Source organism: Pituophis catenifer, unplaced genomic scaffold (genome assembly GCF_029215685.1).
Source record: "Pituophis catenifer annectens isolate HBS135680 unplaced genomic scaffold, rPitCat1.0.hap2 SCAF_15, whole genome shotgun sequence".
NCBI classification, from domain to species: Eukaryota; Metazoa; Chordata; class Lepidosauria; order Squamata; family Colubridae; genus Pituophis; species Pituophis catenifer.
Window position 1 is genome coordinate 4718413 of NW_027256895.1, and position 15634 is coordinate 4734046.

The 15634-nt window shown below is 49.3% G+C and overlaps 1 protein-coding gene across 1 annotated transcript; it reads left to right on the forward strand.

Annotated features, from left to right (window-relative positions):
* Nucleotides 1-3090: 3090 nt before the first annotated feature.
* Nucleotides 3091-10248, forward strand: LOC139324753 (twisted gastrulation protein homolog 1-like). Its single transcript, XM_070954494.1, has 4 exons — nt 3091-3204; nt 3751-3844; nt 7267-7482; nt 10019-10248. The coding sequence occupies exons 1-4, from the start codon at nt 3091-3093 to the stop codon at nt 10246-10248; spliced, it is 654 nt and encodes a 217-aa protein (XP_070810595.1).
* Nucleotides 10249-15634: the final 5386 nt, after the last annotated feature.

The window sequence follows — 15634 nt, forward strand, 5'->3', positions numbered from 1 at the left end:
AGAAGAAGAAGGTAGGAAGGAAGGAAGGAAAGAAAGAGGAAGGGTGAAAGATAAAGCGGAGGAATGAGGGGAAGGAAGAAGAGAAAAAAGAGGGAGAAAGAAAAGGAAGGAAAGAAGGGAGGGAGGGATGGGAACAGGGAGGAGGAGGAGATAGGAATGGAAGAGAGGGAGGGTGGAAGAGAAAGGGAAGGAATGAAAGAAGGAGGGAGGGAGCAAGGGAAGGAGGGAGGGGAATGGGGAGGAGGAGAAGGTAGGAAGGAAGGAAATAGCGAGTGAAAGATAAGGGAGGAATGAGGGGAAGGAAGAGAAAAAAGGGAGGGAGGGAGAGAAAGAAAAGGTAGGAAAGAAGGGAGGGAGAGGAAAAGGGAGAGGAAGATAGGAAGGAAGGAAAGAGGGAGGGTGGAAGATGAAGAGGAGAAATGAGGGGAAAGAAGAAGAGAAAAAAGTAAGATAAGGAATGAAAGAAGGGAGGGAGGAGAATAGGGAGGAGGAGGAGATAGGAAGGGAAGAGAAGGAAGGTGGAAGAGGAAGGGAAGAAAGGAGAGAAAAGAGGGAGGGTGGAAGATGAGGAATGAGGGGAAAGAAGAGAAAAAGAAAAGGAAAGAAAGGAGGGAGGGAGGGAGGAGAATAGGGAGGAGGAGGAGATAGGAAGGGAAGGTGGAAGCGGAAGGGAAGAAAGGAGAGAAAAGGGAGGGTGGAAGATGAAGAGGAGGAATGAGGGGAAAGAAGAGAAAAAAGGGAGAGAAAGAAAAGGAAGGAAAGAAGGGAGGGAGGGGAAAAGGGAGGAGAGGAAGACAGGAAGGAAGGAAAGAGGGTGGAAGATGAAGAGGAGGAATGAGGGGAAAGAAGAAGAGAAAAAAGAGGGAGAGAAAGAAAAGGAGGGAGGGAGGGGAATAGGGAGGAGGAGAAGATAGGAAGAGAGGGAGGGGGGAAGAGGAAGGGAAGAAATGAAAGGAAGAAGAGAAAAGAAGGAGGGAGGGAGGAGAGAAAAAAGGGGGGGAGAGAAAGAAAGGAAGAAGGAGGGAGGGGGAAGGAAAGATGGGAGGGGGGAAAGAAGGAAAGGGAGAAGCCTGGAGGAGCCCCCACCTGCCCGTCCGCCTGGCTGCCCCGAAGCGATCGTCCGCATTTCGGGCGGGAGGGGGGGGGAAGAAAGGAGGCCCGATCTCTCGCTCCCCCCCCTACTCCCGACCATCCACCGGCCTGTCCCCTGCCCCACTCCCTTCTCTCCTCCTCCTCCTCCTCCTCCTCCTCCTGGAGAAAAAAAAAACGGGGGGCGACCCATCTTCGCCCTTCCTTCGCCCGCCCCCCCCCCCCAAAGACGGCCGCAGAGTCTCCGCTTTTGCCCAGGTAACTCCGGCCGCGTTTCAGCCCCTTCTTCTTCTTCTTCTTCTTCTTCTTCTTCTTCTTCTTCTTCTTCTTCTTCTTCTTCTTCTTCTTCTTCTTCTTTGGGGCAAAAAATCTTCCCTTCCCGAAGGGAGAACCAAAGGGGGGGGGGAGTATGGGGGGGGGGAGGTGTCTCTGGATCTCATCTGCGCCAACTTTTCCCAGCTCTTTCCAACTGAGACCCCCCACCCCCATTTCAGCCAGCTAAATCCAGTACGTAGATTTGGGAAGGGGGGGAGGTCTTTTCCCCAAGGGTCTGATCCGGTTTTCTAGAGGAAGGGGGGGTCTCTCTCTCTCTCTCTCTCTCTGTTTCTTTCTCTCTCTCTTTCTCTCTCTCTCTGTCTCTATCTCTCTCTTTTTATCCAAATCCGCTCCCCCCCCCCCAAGTTTGCAGAATATGGGGCATAATCCCCCCTCCCCACAAGAAAAGAAATCCGGGTTTATAAAGGCCAGGTGTGGAAAGGAAAGGAGGAGCAAGGGGGAGAAAAGAGGAGGGGGAGGGATAGGAAGAGTTAAGGAAACTTTGAAAGAAAGAGAGAAGGTTAGGAAACATGAATCGGGGAAGGAACAACCGGCTGAAATACACATTTTACTGCACGGTATATGGCAGGATTACCCTGGTGTTCCTCCTTTACAGTGTTGAAGGATGATGAGGAAGAGAAAGAAAAAGAAAAAGAAAGAAAGAAAAAGAAAGAAAGAAAGAGAGAGAGAGAGGGAGGGAGAGAGAGAGAGAGAAGGAAGGAAGGCAGGAAGGAAGGAAGGAAGAAACAAAGAAAAAGAAAAGAAAGAAAGAAAGAAAGAAAGAAAGAAAGAAAGAAAGAAAGAAAGAAGAGGGAGGGAGAGAGGGAGGGAGGGATAATTGGAAAGAAATGAGGGGAAGGAAGGAAAAGGAAATAAAGTAAGAAGAAAAGGGAGAGGGAGGGAGGGATCAGAAGGAAGAAATGAGGAAAAGGAAGGAAAAAAGAAAATGGGAGGGAGGGAGAAGGAAGGAAGGAATAATCAGAAGGAAGGAAATGAGGGGAAGGAAGGAAAAAGAAAATGAGGGGGAGGAAGGAAAAGGGAATAAAGTAAAAAGAAAAGAGAGAGGGAGGAAGGGATCAGAAGGAAGAAATGAGGGGAAGGAAGGAAAAAAGAAAATGGGAGGGAGGGAGGGAGAAGGAAGGAATAATCAGAAGGAAGGGGGAAAATGAGGGGAAGGAAGGAAAAGGGAATAAAATAGAAAAGGAAGGAAGGAAGGAAATGAGAAGGAAGGAAGGAAAAGGGAAGAAAGAAGAAAAAGAAGGGAAGGAAGGAAGGAAGTTTAAAAAGCTCCCTTTTTACATCCTATAAATAAAGCATGCTTTTCCAACCTTACCCACTTTAAGATGTGTAGACTTCAACTCCCAGAATTCTCAGCCAGCATGCATTGTTGGCTGCAGCAGGCATCCCATGCTAGCTGAGGGATTCTGGGAGTTGAAGTCCACCTGTCTTAAAGTAGGCCAAGTTGCAAAACTCTGCCATAGAGAGGAATCTATCATTCTCTCCCTCTCTCCCTTCCTCCCTCCTTCCATCCCATCCCATCCCATCCCATCCCATCCCATCCCTCCATCCATCCCTCCATCCCTCCATCTATCTATCTATCTATCTATCTATCTATCTATCTATCTATCTATCTATCTATCTATCTATCTATCTATTTTAATTCCCTTCCAGGTACGGCTGGCAGCCATGCGCTGGTGGGTGGTTTTGCTTTTCGTGGCAGCCGCATGGGCTGTGGGTGCCCACGCCAAGGGGTGCAATAAAGCACTTTGTGCGAGTGACGTCAGCAAGTGTTTGCTGCAGGTAAGGCACTGCGACGAGCATGCCGGGACCGTGATCTGGGTGCAAACATTCAGGTTTGAGAAACAAATGAGTCATATTTGCAGGCAGTCCTCGATTTACCACCACAATTGAAACCCAAAATATTTGTCGCCAAGGGAGACAGGTGCTAGGTGAGCTTTGCCTCACTTTACGACTTTTCTTGCCACATTTGTTAAGTGAATCCCTGCAGGTATTAAGTTAGTCACGCAAAGCTGGGTTTCCCCCTTGACTTGGCTTATCGAAAGGTCGCAAAAGGGGATCACGTGACCGTCGTAAATATGAGGTGGTTGTCAAGCCTCCGAATGTATATCGCCCGATGCTGCAACGGTCATAAGGGTAAGCAGCGGTCATTTTTAACCTCGAATGGTCACTATAAACGAACGGTCGTACATCGAGGACTGCCTGTTACTTCAGTTTTGTGGCTTGGGACACCTCGCTCTGGACGCGAGGGTTGTGTGCGCGCAGACGCCTGAATTCCTTTGTTTGGAATAAAAGCCGCCGTTGCCGTAACCAATCTTCTCTCGGCAGGAAATGTGCCAGTGCAAAGCCAACCGTACCCGTTGCTGTCGGCAGTGCGCGTTCTGCCTGGCTAAACTCTGGGAGCCTTGCTGTGATTGTGTAGGTGAGATGACTTGCCCCCTGGATGGGAAAGGGCAAGGGGTGGGATGTGTTGTGGTCCGCCGGCGGCCTGTGGAGCTGGCAGCGGAGTCGGACAGTGAGGAGTCTGGGGAGGAACATGGGCCAGTCCTCGAGTCTGGGGGAGGCTCGGACGAGGGCTCTGCGTCGGAGGCAGAGAGGGGGCCAGGGCCATCTGGGAGTTTTGTGCTGCCTCCGGAGCCTCCAGAGTCTGACGTCAGCGAGGCAGAGGAACAGGGGGAGCCTGTTCCCAGTGCGCGCATGCGCAGAGCCGCCAGAAGGCAAGAACAGTTAAGACAAAAGGGGCAACTCGGGAGTAAGGCTTGGAGATGATTGGTCCCTACCATAAGACATAAAGGCACGTGAGCCTTTGCAGGAAGCAACTTTGTTCGTTCTGGTCGGTTTAAATTCTGAAGCTCCGTTTTGACTCTGTGCTCCGTGGGGCCTTGCAAAGCTCATTGGCAATTAGGTCTTTGGCAGCGTTTCAAGGGAGATAAAGGCGGGTGCTTATCAGCCGTATCCCGAAGAACTGTGGCAGACTTTCTGTCGGGCTCTTTACAAACTATTGATGACTCATTACAGGCTGGGAATGAACAGAATTCACAGCCGTTGAAATAAAAAGAAGGTTTTGGGGACTAATTGTGGGCTTTTTACTGTCTCAGGAAGCCTTGGTCCTGAGACATAATAATAATAATAATAATAATAATAATAATAATAATAATAATAATAATAATAATAATAATCTTGAAATCCTGTTTACTTCCCCAATCCTGTTCCTTCTAGTGGCCCTGAGTTACTCCCATTTTTTTTTTATTATTATTATTATTATTATTATTATTATTATTATTATTATTATTATTATTATTATTATTATTATTTATATACCGCCCTCCTCCCAAAGGACTCGGGGCGGTGTACAGCCAAAATTAAAACATAAATATACAATATCATAGTTAAAATTAATTAAAATCATTAAATAATTTTGGGCAAATTTTAAAACCAAAAGTTAAAACCCAATTTAAAATCATTCAATTAGACAGCCCCGCCTGTCGGAACAGTAGAGTCTTGAGGGCATAGCGAAAGGCCCGGAGATCAGAGATGTTACGAATATCCGGGGGCAATTCATTCCAAAGGGCAGGGGCTCCGACAGAGAAGGCTCTCCTCCTGGGTGTCGCCAGCCGGCATAACTTGGCCGACAGCACCCTGAGGAGTCCCTCTCTGTGGGAGCGAACTAGTCAGTGGGAGGCTGTTGGTGGCAGAAGGCGGTCCCGTAGATATCCTGGTCCTATGCCATGGAGCGCTTTAAAGGTGGTAACCAACACCTTGAATTGCACTCGGAAGACCACTGGGAGCCAGTGCAGCTCGCGCAGGAGAGGTGTTACATGGGTGTAACGAGGTGCGCCCATAACCACCCGCGCGGCCGCATTCCGGACCAGTTGGAGCCTCCGAGTAAACTTCAAGGGGAGCCCCATGCAGGGGATGCAGGAACCGGGGGGGGGTGTCTTCCTACCAGAGGCGGGTTTCATATAATTTTATCACCGGTTCGTTGTGCACAGAAAATGTGAGCGCGTGTGTGCGCTTTCCGCACGGCTTAGAAAACGTGGCTAAATAGGATGGCATAGCCGCAGGTCGCCACTACGAGTTCTCCTGAACTAGTCCGAACCGGCTGAATACCATCACTGCTTCCTACCCTGTGTCATGCCTGGAAGTTATATTACCTGTGTGCCTTGAGGATCCAGGCCTACCATATAATCATACCGTGGGAAGTTGGGAGGGAGTTGGGACCCTGACATCCTGTTTTCTCAAACTTCCAGTCTTCACTCTGACGGGTTTCAATTTTCCAGCTTCCTCAGGTTGAGAAAAATCTACGGGGACTCCTCGCTTTGCGACCGCAGTTGAGCCCGAAATTTCCATCGCTACCCTGTTTCCCCGAAAATAAGACATCCCTTGATAATAAGCCCAATTGAGCTTTTGAGCGCATGCACTAAACTAAGCCCCCCCTGAAAATAAGCCCTCCCCGAAAAATATTTAAACATGTGAGCAGCCGGTCTCCATTTCCTCTGATTTCCTCCACGCGCCCCGAAATAATAAGACCTCCCCGAAAATAAGGCCAAGCGCTTATTTCGGGGTTCAAAAAAAATATAAGACAGGGTCTTATTTTCGGGGAAACACGGTAAGCGAGACACTTGTTCGGTGAGGTTTTGCCCCGTTGTACGACCTTCCTTGCCACCGTTGTTAAGTGAATCACTGCGGTTGTTAAGTTAGTTGGCGAAGCGAATCTGACCTCCCCATGGACTTCGCTGGTCAGAAAGTCACAAAAGAGATCACGTGTCTCTGGGATACTGCGACCGTCATAACTACGTGCCAGTTCTCGTGTGTCCGAATTTTGATCACATGAGCTTCAGGATGCTGCAACCGTTGGGAGATCCAATTATAAGTCGTTGTTTTTTTCCAGTCCTGTTGTAACTTCGAATGGCCACTAAGTGAATGATCGTTAAGTCAATCGATCAATCGATCAGAATAGAGCTGGAAGGGATCTTGGAGGTCTTCTAATCCAACCCCCTGCTCAAGCAGGAGACCCTATACCCGTGATGGCGAACCTATGGCACATGGAGCCATATCTGTAGGCACACGAGCATTGTCCTTGCTCAGCTCCAGCGCTCATACGTGTGCCGGCCAGCTGATTTTTGGGCCTTCTGGGCCCACCGGAAGTCAGAAAATGGGGAAGGCTGTTTTCGCCCTCCTCAGGCTCCAAGAAAGCCTCTGGAGCCTGGGGAGGGCGAAAAAACGGGCCTTTCGCTCCCACTGGAAGTCGGGAAACGAGTTGTTTCCAGCCTCTGGAGGGTGCCGATGGGGGGGAGGCTGTTTTCTCCTTCCCCAGGCTCCAAGAAAGCCTCTGGAGCCTGGGGAGGGTGTAAAACGGGCCTACCAGCCCACTGGTAACCTTTTTGCTGTTGCATGCCAAAAGTGGGGGGAGCGCGGGGGGATCGCATGTGAATGTGTGTGGGGTGGGCATGGGGGGCATTGAATTATGGGTGTGGGCATGTGCGCATGCGTGACCCCCCATTCCCCCCCGCTTTTGGCACACGACGGCAAAAAGGTTAGCCATCACTGCCCTATACCGTTTCAGACAGGTAGCTATCCAATCTTTTCTTAAAAACGCACAACTTCTGGTGGCAAGCTGTTCCACTGGTGAATTGTGACTCTTACCATTTGTGACTGCAGGGATTCACTTAAAAAATAGTGGTAAGAACAGTCGTACCATATAGGGCAAAACTCGCTGAACAACTGTCTTGATTAGCAGTGCAAATTTTGGCCTCAACTGTGGTCGCATGTCGAGGACATACCTGTAACTCAGGTGTCCTTTGTTCTTTGCCGTTTCCTTGTTGTTGTTGTCCCCATCTCAAGGTCTGTGTGATGAACGCATCTTAACCGCTCCTCACCCTGCCCAACGAAGTTCCATGCACGATTTGGTGTCACCGGTACCGTCCCTGTTCCGGGCGCTCCTGGCACTCTCCAACAATCATCCTGCTCTCGGCTGGAGCATCGTGACTCTGCCATTAGAAGAGGAACTGCGGCAAAACCACGTGGATACCGGACATCTTCTGCTGGGACCACATACAGGTATGCCCAGAGTGGGACGGGCGTACGGAAAAACAAGAGTTGGAAGAGATTTTGGAGGTCTTCTAGTCCAACCCCCTGCTCAAGCAGGAGACCCTATACCAGTGTGGGCGAACCTTTTCGGCACCGAGTGCCGAAACGGGAGTGTGCGTATGTGCGTGCCAGGCAGCTGCTCTTCCAGTTTCCGGCATGCGCACTGGACACCTGGTTTTCTGGTGCACATGCGCGCGTGAATACCAGCTGCTCTTTAGGCGTGTGGGAGCGCCGGAAATTGGAAGAGCACCTGCCCGGCACACGTTGCTCTTATGGTTTCCGGTGCACACATGCGCACCGGCCAGCTGATCTTCGCACACGCATACACGCCAGAAACCGGAAGACCAGGTGGCCAGTGCGCATACGCACATGAAGACCAGCTGGCCGGTGTGCAGGAACCCAGAAGAGCTATGGGCAACAGCTCGCATGCCCGGAGAGATGGCTTTGCGTGCCACTTCCACCACACCTGCCATAGGTTCTTCATCACGGCCCTATACAATTCCAGACAAATGGTTATCCAATCTCTTCTTAAAAGCCTCCAGTGTTGGAGCATTCACAACTTCTGGTGGCATGTTGTCCCACTGGTTAATTGTTCTCACTGTTAGAAAATTTCTCCTTAATTCTAGGTTGCTTTCCTCATTGACTAGTTTCTATCCGTTGCTTCTTGTCTTGCCTTCAGGTGCTTTGGAGAATAGGTTCATCCCCTCTTCTTTGGGGCAGCAGCCCCTCAAATTTTGGACGATTGCTATCACGTCACCCCTAATCCTTTCGTTGAACTAGACATACCCAATTCCTGCTTCCTATGTTTTAGCCTCCAGTCCCCTAATCATCTTTGTTGCTCTTCTCTGCGCTCTTTCCAGACTCTCAATATTTTTTTTTTTACATGGTGGCAACCAAAACTGGGTGCAATATATGTGTAAAAATGCATAGAGGTGAATAAAGAGAAACAGAATAATAGAATAGAGGTGAAAAAAAATAATAGAATAACAAGAGTTGCAAGGGACCTTGGAGATCTTCTAGTCCAACCCCCTGCTCAAACAGAACCCCGATTGCCATTTCAAACAAAGGGTTCTCCGATCTCTTCTTAAAAACCTGCAGTGATGGAGCACTCACAACTTCTGAATTAACCACCGATTAATTGTTCTTTCAAGAAAATTCTCCTTAGTTCTAGGCTGCTTCTCTCCTGGATTAGTTTCCATCCGTTGTTTCTTGTCCTGCCTTCAGCTGATTTGGAGAATACCGTGTTTCCCCGAAAATAAGACCGGGTCTTATATTAATTTTTGTTCCAAAAGATGCATTGGGGCTTATTTTCCTGTTAGGTCTTATTTTGGGGGTAATACAGTACCAAATGCACCCATCTGGCTGACAATCTTCACTGGGGCTTATTTTCGGGGTAGAGCTTATATTACGAGCATCCTGAAAAATCACGCTAGGACTTATTTTCCGGTTGGGTCTTATTTTCGGGGAAACAGGGTAGATGGATCCCCTCTTCTTTGGGGCATATTGGAAGACTGCTATCATGTCACCCCTAGTCCTTTTCCTTAAAAAAGACCAGTGGTGAAATGTAAAATTTGTTACTACCGGTTCTGTGGGCGTGGCTTGGTGGTGGTGGGGTAATATGACTGAGTAGGTGTGGCCAAGTTTTTTTTTTTTAAACTTTTAAAAGCATTTTTTCTACAACCTCTTCGGAGAGGTTGTAAAAAAAAATGCTTTTAAAAGCCTCTGACAATCCCAGCTGACTTGCCTGATCGGCAGAGACTTTTTTTTTTTTTTAAAGCCTCTGATGATCCCAGCTGACTTGCCTGATCAGCAGAGGCTTTTTTTCCTTTTAAAAACATTTTTTCTATAACCTCTTCGGCCGAAGAAGTTGTAGAAAAAAATGCTTTTAAAAACCTCTGACGATCCCAGCTTAGCCACGCGATCATCAGAGGCTTTTTTTTTTACTTTTAAAAGCATTTTTTCGGCCAAAGAGGTTGTAGAAAAAATGCTTTTAAAAATTAAAAAAAAAGCCTCTGATGATTGCGCAGCTCAGCTGGACAATGGGGGAGGGCAAGGATTTTTGCTACCGGTTCTCCGAACCACCCGCCTCCATCGCTACCGGATCGGGCGATCCGGTCCGAACCGGGAGCATTTTACCCCTGAACTAGACCTATCCAATTCCTGCAACTGTTCTTTATATGTTTTAGCCTCCAGTCCCCTAATCATCTTTGTTGCTCTTCTCTGCACTCTTTCCAGAGTCTCAACGTTTCTTTTTTTTTTTTTAATATCGTGGTGACCAAAACTAAGGAGAAATTTCCTGACAGGGAGAACAATTAATCACTGGAACGGCTTGCCTGCAGAAGTTGGGGGTGCTCCAACACTTGAGGTTTTTGAAGAAGAGATTGAAATTTTGTTTGAAATGGTATACACGGTCTCCTGAATGAGCCCGGGGTTGGACTAGAAGACCTCCGAGGTTCCTTCCAACTCTTGTGATCTGGTTATCAACTTTTCTCCTTCTCGTTGGCAGACTTGGTACTCCCGGATCCCGACACCGCCAAGGGCCCGAATGCGACGGCGCCAGCTTGCCAGTCCATTTACTTCAACGACTGCCTGTCCATGAGCCGGTGCCGCGCAGCCTGCCAGTCGGTGGGCGCCTGGCGTTACCGCTGGTTTCACAGCGCCTGCTGCCAATGCCTGGGGCCGGATTGCCAGGGCTACGGAGGTGCCCACGCCAATTGCTCCAACTGCCAGGACTGAGTTGGGGTTGTTTTCTCCTTCCTCGACTCGCAGAGCGTCGCCTCGCCTGCACTTTTCTGCGCAGCCTTCCCCCCTTGCAAACCGCACACGGCCATTACAGGTAGTCCTCGACTTACGACCGCAAGGGAGCCCCACATTTCCATTGTTAAGCGAGGCATTCTTGCCCCCCCCATTGTTAAGTGACTTGCCACAGTAGATAAGTTAGTAACATGGTCATTAAGTGAATTTGGCATCCCCCTTGACTTTTCTTGTCAGAAGGTCGCAAAAGGGATCCCATGATCTTGGGACACAGCCAAGGTCGTGAGTATGAATTTGCTGCCAAGCATCGGAATTTTGATCCTAGGATCATGGGGTTGTTACAAAGGTCGTAAGTGTGAAACACTGGCATTAAATCACTTTTTTCAGTGCCGTTATAATTTTGAACGGTCCCTAAACAAACTCCTGTAGGTCGAGGACTTCGCTGTATTGCTTCCTGCTTCAGCCTGCTTTCCAAACCCAGATATTTTCAGCAGCGAGAACAAGTTTAGGGGGGGCACCGAAGACCCCTGCCCAGCCCAGTCTTTCCCTCTGCAGCTGGGGGTCCATCTGTCCTGGGACCTCACTTTGGACATTTTTCCTTCCTTACCCCCCCCCCCCTTAGTTTTGCTGACATCAGCCCCGTGCACGAATCCTCAAATCCATTCTTTTAAAGATAAAATATCTTTGTAGTATTTTGTAGAAATAAAAATAATGGGGGAAAACAAGGTTGCCTGAAAGTTATCAGGCAGCAAAAAGTCTGCAGGCAAATTTCTGGTTCCGACTAGCCCACAGGTCAATCGGAGTTTGTTTGGGACATTGTATATCGCGTTTTCTGGGCTTAGCGAGTTGTGTGAACCTGACCCACTTGCTAGTCATCGGAGTTAAACCGTTAAAAGGAGTTTATGGAGCAGAGATGCTCACGGGGGATGGGATGGAGGGTGCCATCTTGACTTTTTTGACTTTGCCAAACGGCGCTCGCTGCTAATGGAGGAACAGGAGACAATGAGTGAAAGTTAGTAAGTAAGTGTACGTGTTGTATGGATGTGTATGCCCACAAATCGTTTTCTTTGGATTCATTCTAACAATGGCTGCAGAAACACCGACCTCTAGATTTAAGTCTCCAAATTTGGCAACTTTTAAGACTGTTGGACTTCAATTCCCAAAATTCCTCAGTCAGTTGTGTTGAGGAACTTTTAAAATAGGTGAACTTCAATTCCCAGAATTCCTAAGCCAGTCCTGCTTTAAGGCAGGTGAACTTCAGTTCCCAGAATTCCTCAGTCAGTTGTGTTGAGGAACTTTTAAAATAGGTGGACTTCAATTCCCAGAATTCCTAAGCCAGTCCTGCTTTAAGGCAGGTGGACTTCAATTCCCAGAATTTCTCAGTCAGTCATACTTTAAGACTGTTGGACTTCAGTTCCCAGAATTCCTCAGTCAGTTGTGTTGAGGAACTTTTAAAATAGGTGGACTTCAATTCCCATAATTCCTAAGCCAGTCCTGCTTTAAGACTGTTGGACTTCAGTTCCCAGAATTTCTCAGTCAGTTGTGTTGAGGAACTTTTAAAATAGGTGGACTTCAATTCCCATAATTCCTCAGCCAGTCCTGCTTTAAGACTGTTGGACTTCAGTTCCCAGAATTCCTCAGTCAGTTGTGTTGAGGAACTTTTAAAATAGGTGGACTTCAATTCCCAGAATTCCTCAGCCAGTCATGCTTTAAGGCAGGTGAACTTCAGTTCCCAGAATTCCTCAGTCAGTTGTGTTGAGGAACTTTTAAAATAGGTGGACTTCAATTCCCAAAATTCCTGAGCCAGTAATGCTTTAAGGCAGGTGAACTTCAGTTCCCAGAGTTCCTCAGCCAGTCATGCTGGCTGGGGAATTCTGGGAGCTGAAGTCCACCCGTCTTAAAGTGGCCAAGTTTGGAGAGCCCTGCTCTAGAGATCAATATAAGCGGACTTCAACTTCCAGAATTCCCCAGCCAGTCCGCCCATTCTGGTCCTAAGTTGAGATGGTCACAAAACGCGTCATCCATGTGACTGAGCCAATTTTATGTTCTTTTTGCAGTGGTCATTAAGTGAATGCCACGATCATCAAACAATCTCATTGTTCACTCTGGAGCGTTTTACCCCAAACCGGAAGTAAATACTAGTTTTTGTCAAAAATGTCAGGAAACATTGCCCCACCTACGTTCACATGACCAGAAGGGCAGCCATTGGAACCCATTCGGACGTATCCTTGAGACAGGTCCGTCCTAACTTCAAACCGTCGCTAAGCGACAAGGTTGTAAGTCGAGAACTACCTCTTGTAAATGAGTCTTCTGAAGGGTTATAAAATGCCTTTTCCTTCTTCATAAACGTCATTTGGAAAAAAGGTGCAAACCAAACCATGGTTAAATGACAAGATATACCGGTCTATCTGCTGTTGAACCTGGTCAAATAATGGTTTACACCTTTTTCCACCCATCTTTTTGTTTTAGATAGGTGAGTTTTCTTGGCCAGATTTTTTTCCCTATGTGGTCTGCCCTTACTTCCTTCCCAGGGCTGAGAGCGATTGACTGGCCCAAGGTCATCCAGTTGGCTTTGTGCCTAAAGATGAGATCCGAACTCGGCTCTCCCAGTTTCTAGCCTGATAATAATATACCACTTTTAATGGCCGAGTGCATCTGAACCCATCCATCGGGGTTTGCATAAACTATGCATAAAACTATAAATCATGGTTTAAGACTTAAGAGGAATTTAGATCAAGGAAAACTCGAGCTTCTCCGTTGCAAAAACTTGCCTCGATGAAGCGAGGGAGTAAAAAACACCCGAGTGAATGATCGCAATCCCGGGTTCGCCTCTTTATAGACACGTTACTCAAGATTCCTCGCTCATTGCACGGCCGAAACGGAGAGAAGGGCCGCGTTCCGACGACCCGCCAAACCCCCGAGTTCCCCAACCCCGCTTTAGAGCTCGAAACCACGGCTGTCGAGAAGGGAATAAGGGAAGGCGGCCTCGGCCAGCTCCTTTCTCCGCCTCCCTGCCCTGCAAGCGCCGCCGCTCCGCCCGCCCTGAACGTTCCGGAACGCGTGAAGCCACAATGAGCGGAACTCGGAGCCTTCTGAGCACGTGCAGAGTGCGGAATGGTCCGGAGCCTCCCCTGCCCGGCGCTCGGGGCTCGTCCAGCCAATGGCAGCCAGCCCAGCCTTCTCCCGCGCCCGGGCAGCCAGCGCCCCCACGCCAAGCCGAGAGCCGGAGCGCGGCCGAGCGGGTGAGTGGCCGGGGACAGAGCCGGGCGGCCCAGCTTCTCCTCCGGACCCCTGCTCTTCTTCTTCTCCCTTCAGCCTGCACCGCGGCTTTTACTCTTTTCTCCGAACAACGCCTGCTTGCTTGCCCCGCTTCCTCCGCGGCCTTTGTTCCCCGGGCCCCCAACGGGTCTCCCGATGCTGGGGAGGGGGAGAGAGAGGTGGGGTTCGCTTAGGCGGCCGCTTGGCCACCGGCAGGGAGAGACTCCAAAAAAAGAGACGCTTGGAGAAAAGAGCCCCCGGAGGCCGTGCAACATGGGTCCTGTTGCTTAAGAGCATGGTGTGCGGGGAGTGGGGGGGGCGTGTGGACAAAGAGACGGCAGGGGAGGAAGAGGGCGGGCGGGGAGGGCAAAGGGAGAGTTGAAGAAGAAGGGGTGGTAGGAAAAAAAAGGGGGGGCGATGGGGAGGAAGCGGTTTGGGGATGGGGGGCTGCCGGGGGTCCCCGCGTAGGGGAGCTGTGGGGCAGAGAAGCGGGGGCGAGGGGGTGTCCCACAAAAGGGAAGCTTTTGCTTTCGCAGACGCGCGTGGTTCGCGGCAACAGGTTCGCTGGAACGCGAATGGGTTGGGGATGACCATCCTGAGTGGCGTTCCTCACTGAGGACTGGCTCCTTAAGCCTTCTTCAGGGTCCTCCGCAAAAGCCCATGCTGGTTTGTTTCGCCCTATATTGTTTTATAACGGGGCGTGCAGGAAGGAGGAGGAGGAAGAGCCCGTTCCAAGAGGGAAGGAGGAAAGAAGAGATGGGTGGGTAGGTGGGTGGAAGCCACCTCTGGATTTGGGGAGGGGGGATGTAAACCAGAAGGCTCCGGGGTAGGCTGGCATAGAGGCTGGGATGAACGTGCAGCTTTTTAGGGGAGTCCTTAAAAGGGGGGAAGGGAGCTGTTGAGAAGCAATCTTGGGACACCAGAGCCCAGCATGCACAGCCACTCTCTGGCAGGGCTGTGCTTTTCTCAAAAGTTGGGTTTCCTCCTCGTTTGAAAGAACCTGACAAAAAGTAGACGCGGGGCACACAATCTTTACACTTGGCTTGTCAAGACGTCCTGGGCGGCAACTTGCAATAGGTAGCATCTTTCTCTCGCCAAGTGAGTAACTGCTACCTCCCGCTGCTTGGTTGAAGGAGTCTGGATGGATGGTTAGCTAACCTATTAGGCAAAAACTCCAGCATTACACAGCCAAGTATTGTCTGGCCTGCGTTGTGTTTGTCTACCGCTGCCGCGCAATTATCCCCATTTTACACCAAGCCCTTGCGGATAACTCCTCGAGTTGCGATCCGCAGCGGAGCCCAAAATTTATGTTGCTAAGCGAAACCCTTGTCGAGTGAGTTTTGCCCCCGTATTACGACTCTTCCTGCCGCTTTTGTGAAGTCAATTGTTGCCATCATTAAATTAATAACCCGGTTGTGACAGGAATCTTGTTTCCCCACCGGCTTTTGCTTTTGTCAGAAGGACGTAAAAGGGGATCACGCGACTCCGGGATATTTGCAACCGTCATATAAACACGAGTCGGTTGCCAAAGCATCCGAATCTAAATCCCGTGACCGTGGAGGGATGCTGCAACGGTCGTAAGTGTGAAAAACGTTCATCAGTCACTTTTTTTCAGTGCCGTTGCAACTTTAAGACGGTCGCTAAATGAACGGTTGTAAGTCGAGGACGACCTGCATTGCAGCGGGGGTTTGGAGTGGAGAGGCCAGAAGTGTGGGGTTTGTTTTTGCAAATCAAGAGGCAAGCAAACTCTCTGCTGGTTAACCTTGGTGTGTCCATCAAACATTGTGGCGGAAACCATCTCCGTTTATTTGACTGGGCTTTTTCTCAACTCTTCCGTGGGAAAAAGAAAATGCATTTCATTTTTTTAAAAAAGACGTACAGGGGATTTTAAGGGAAGGTGAACTGAGGAAGCAAAAGATGGAGAGGAGGAAAAAAAAAAAAAGCGAGAGGCAACTTAGAAAAGCTTTGGTGAAAAAAAAAACCATTAGGAACCCCACCACCACCTAGATCCATAGCTCCCCCCCCACTTCTTCCCTTAAAGAGCCAGTGTCCCTTTGGCGTGAGAAACTCCGCCTCCTGTTTCCCGGCGTGCCTTGCAGGGTATAGGAAA

Bases quoted from the DNA above. Each gene is read 5' to 3' on its own strand.
- LOC139324753 (XM_070954494.1), top strand. From the start codon at position 3,091: ATGCGCTGGTGGGTGGTTTTGCTTTTCGTGGCAGCCGCATGGGCTGTG. The intron at 3,205-3,750 runs GTAAGGCACTGC...TTCTCTCGGCAG, and splicing joins TCAGCAAGTGTTTGCTGCAG to GAAATGTGCCAGTGCAAAGC. The intron at 7,483-10,018 runs GTATGCCCAGAG...TCTCGTTGGCAG, and splicing joins TCTGCTGGGACCACATACAG to ACTTGGTACTCCCGGATCCC.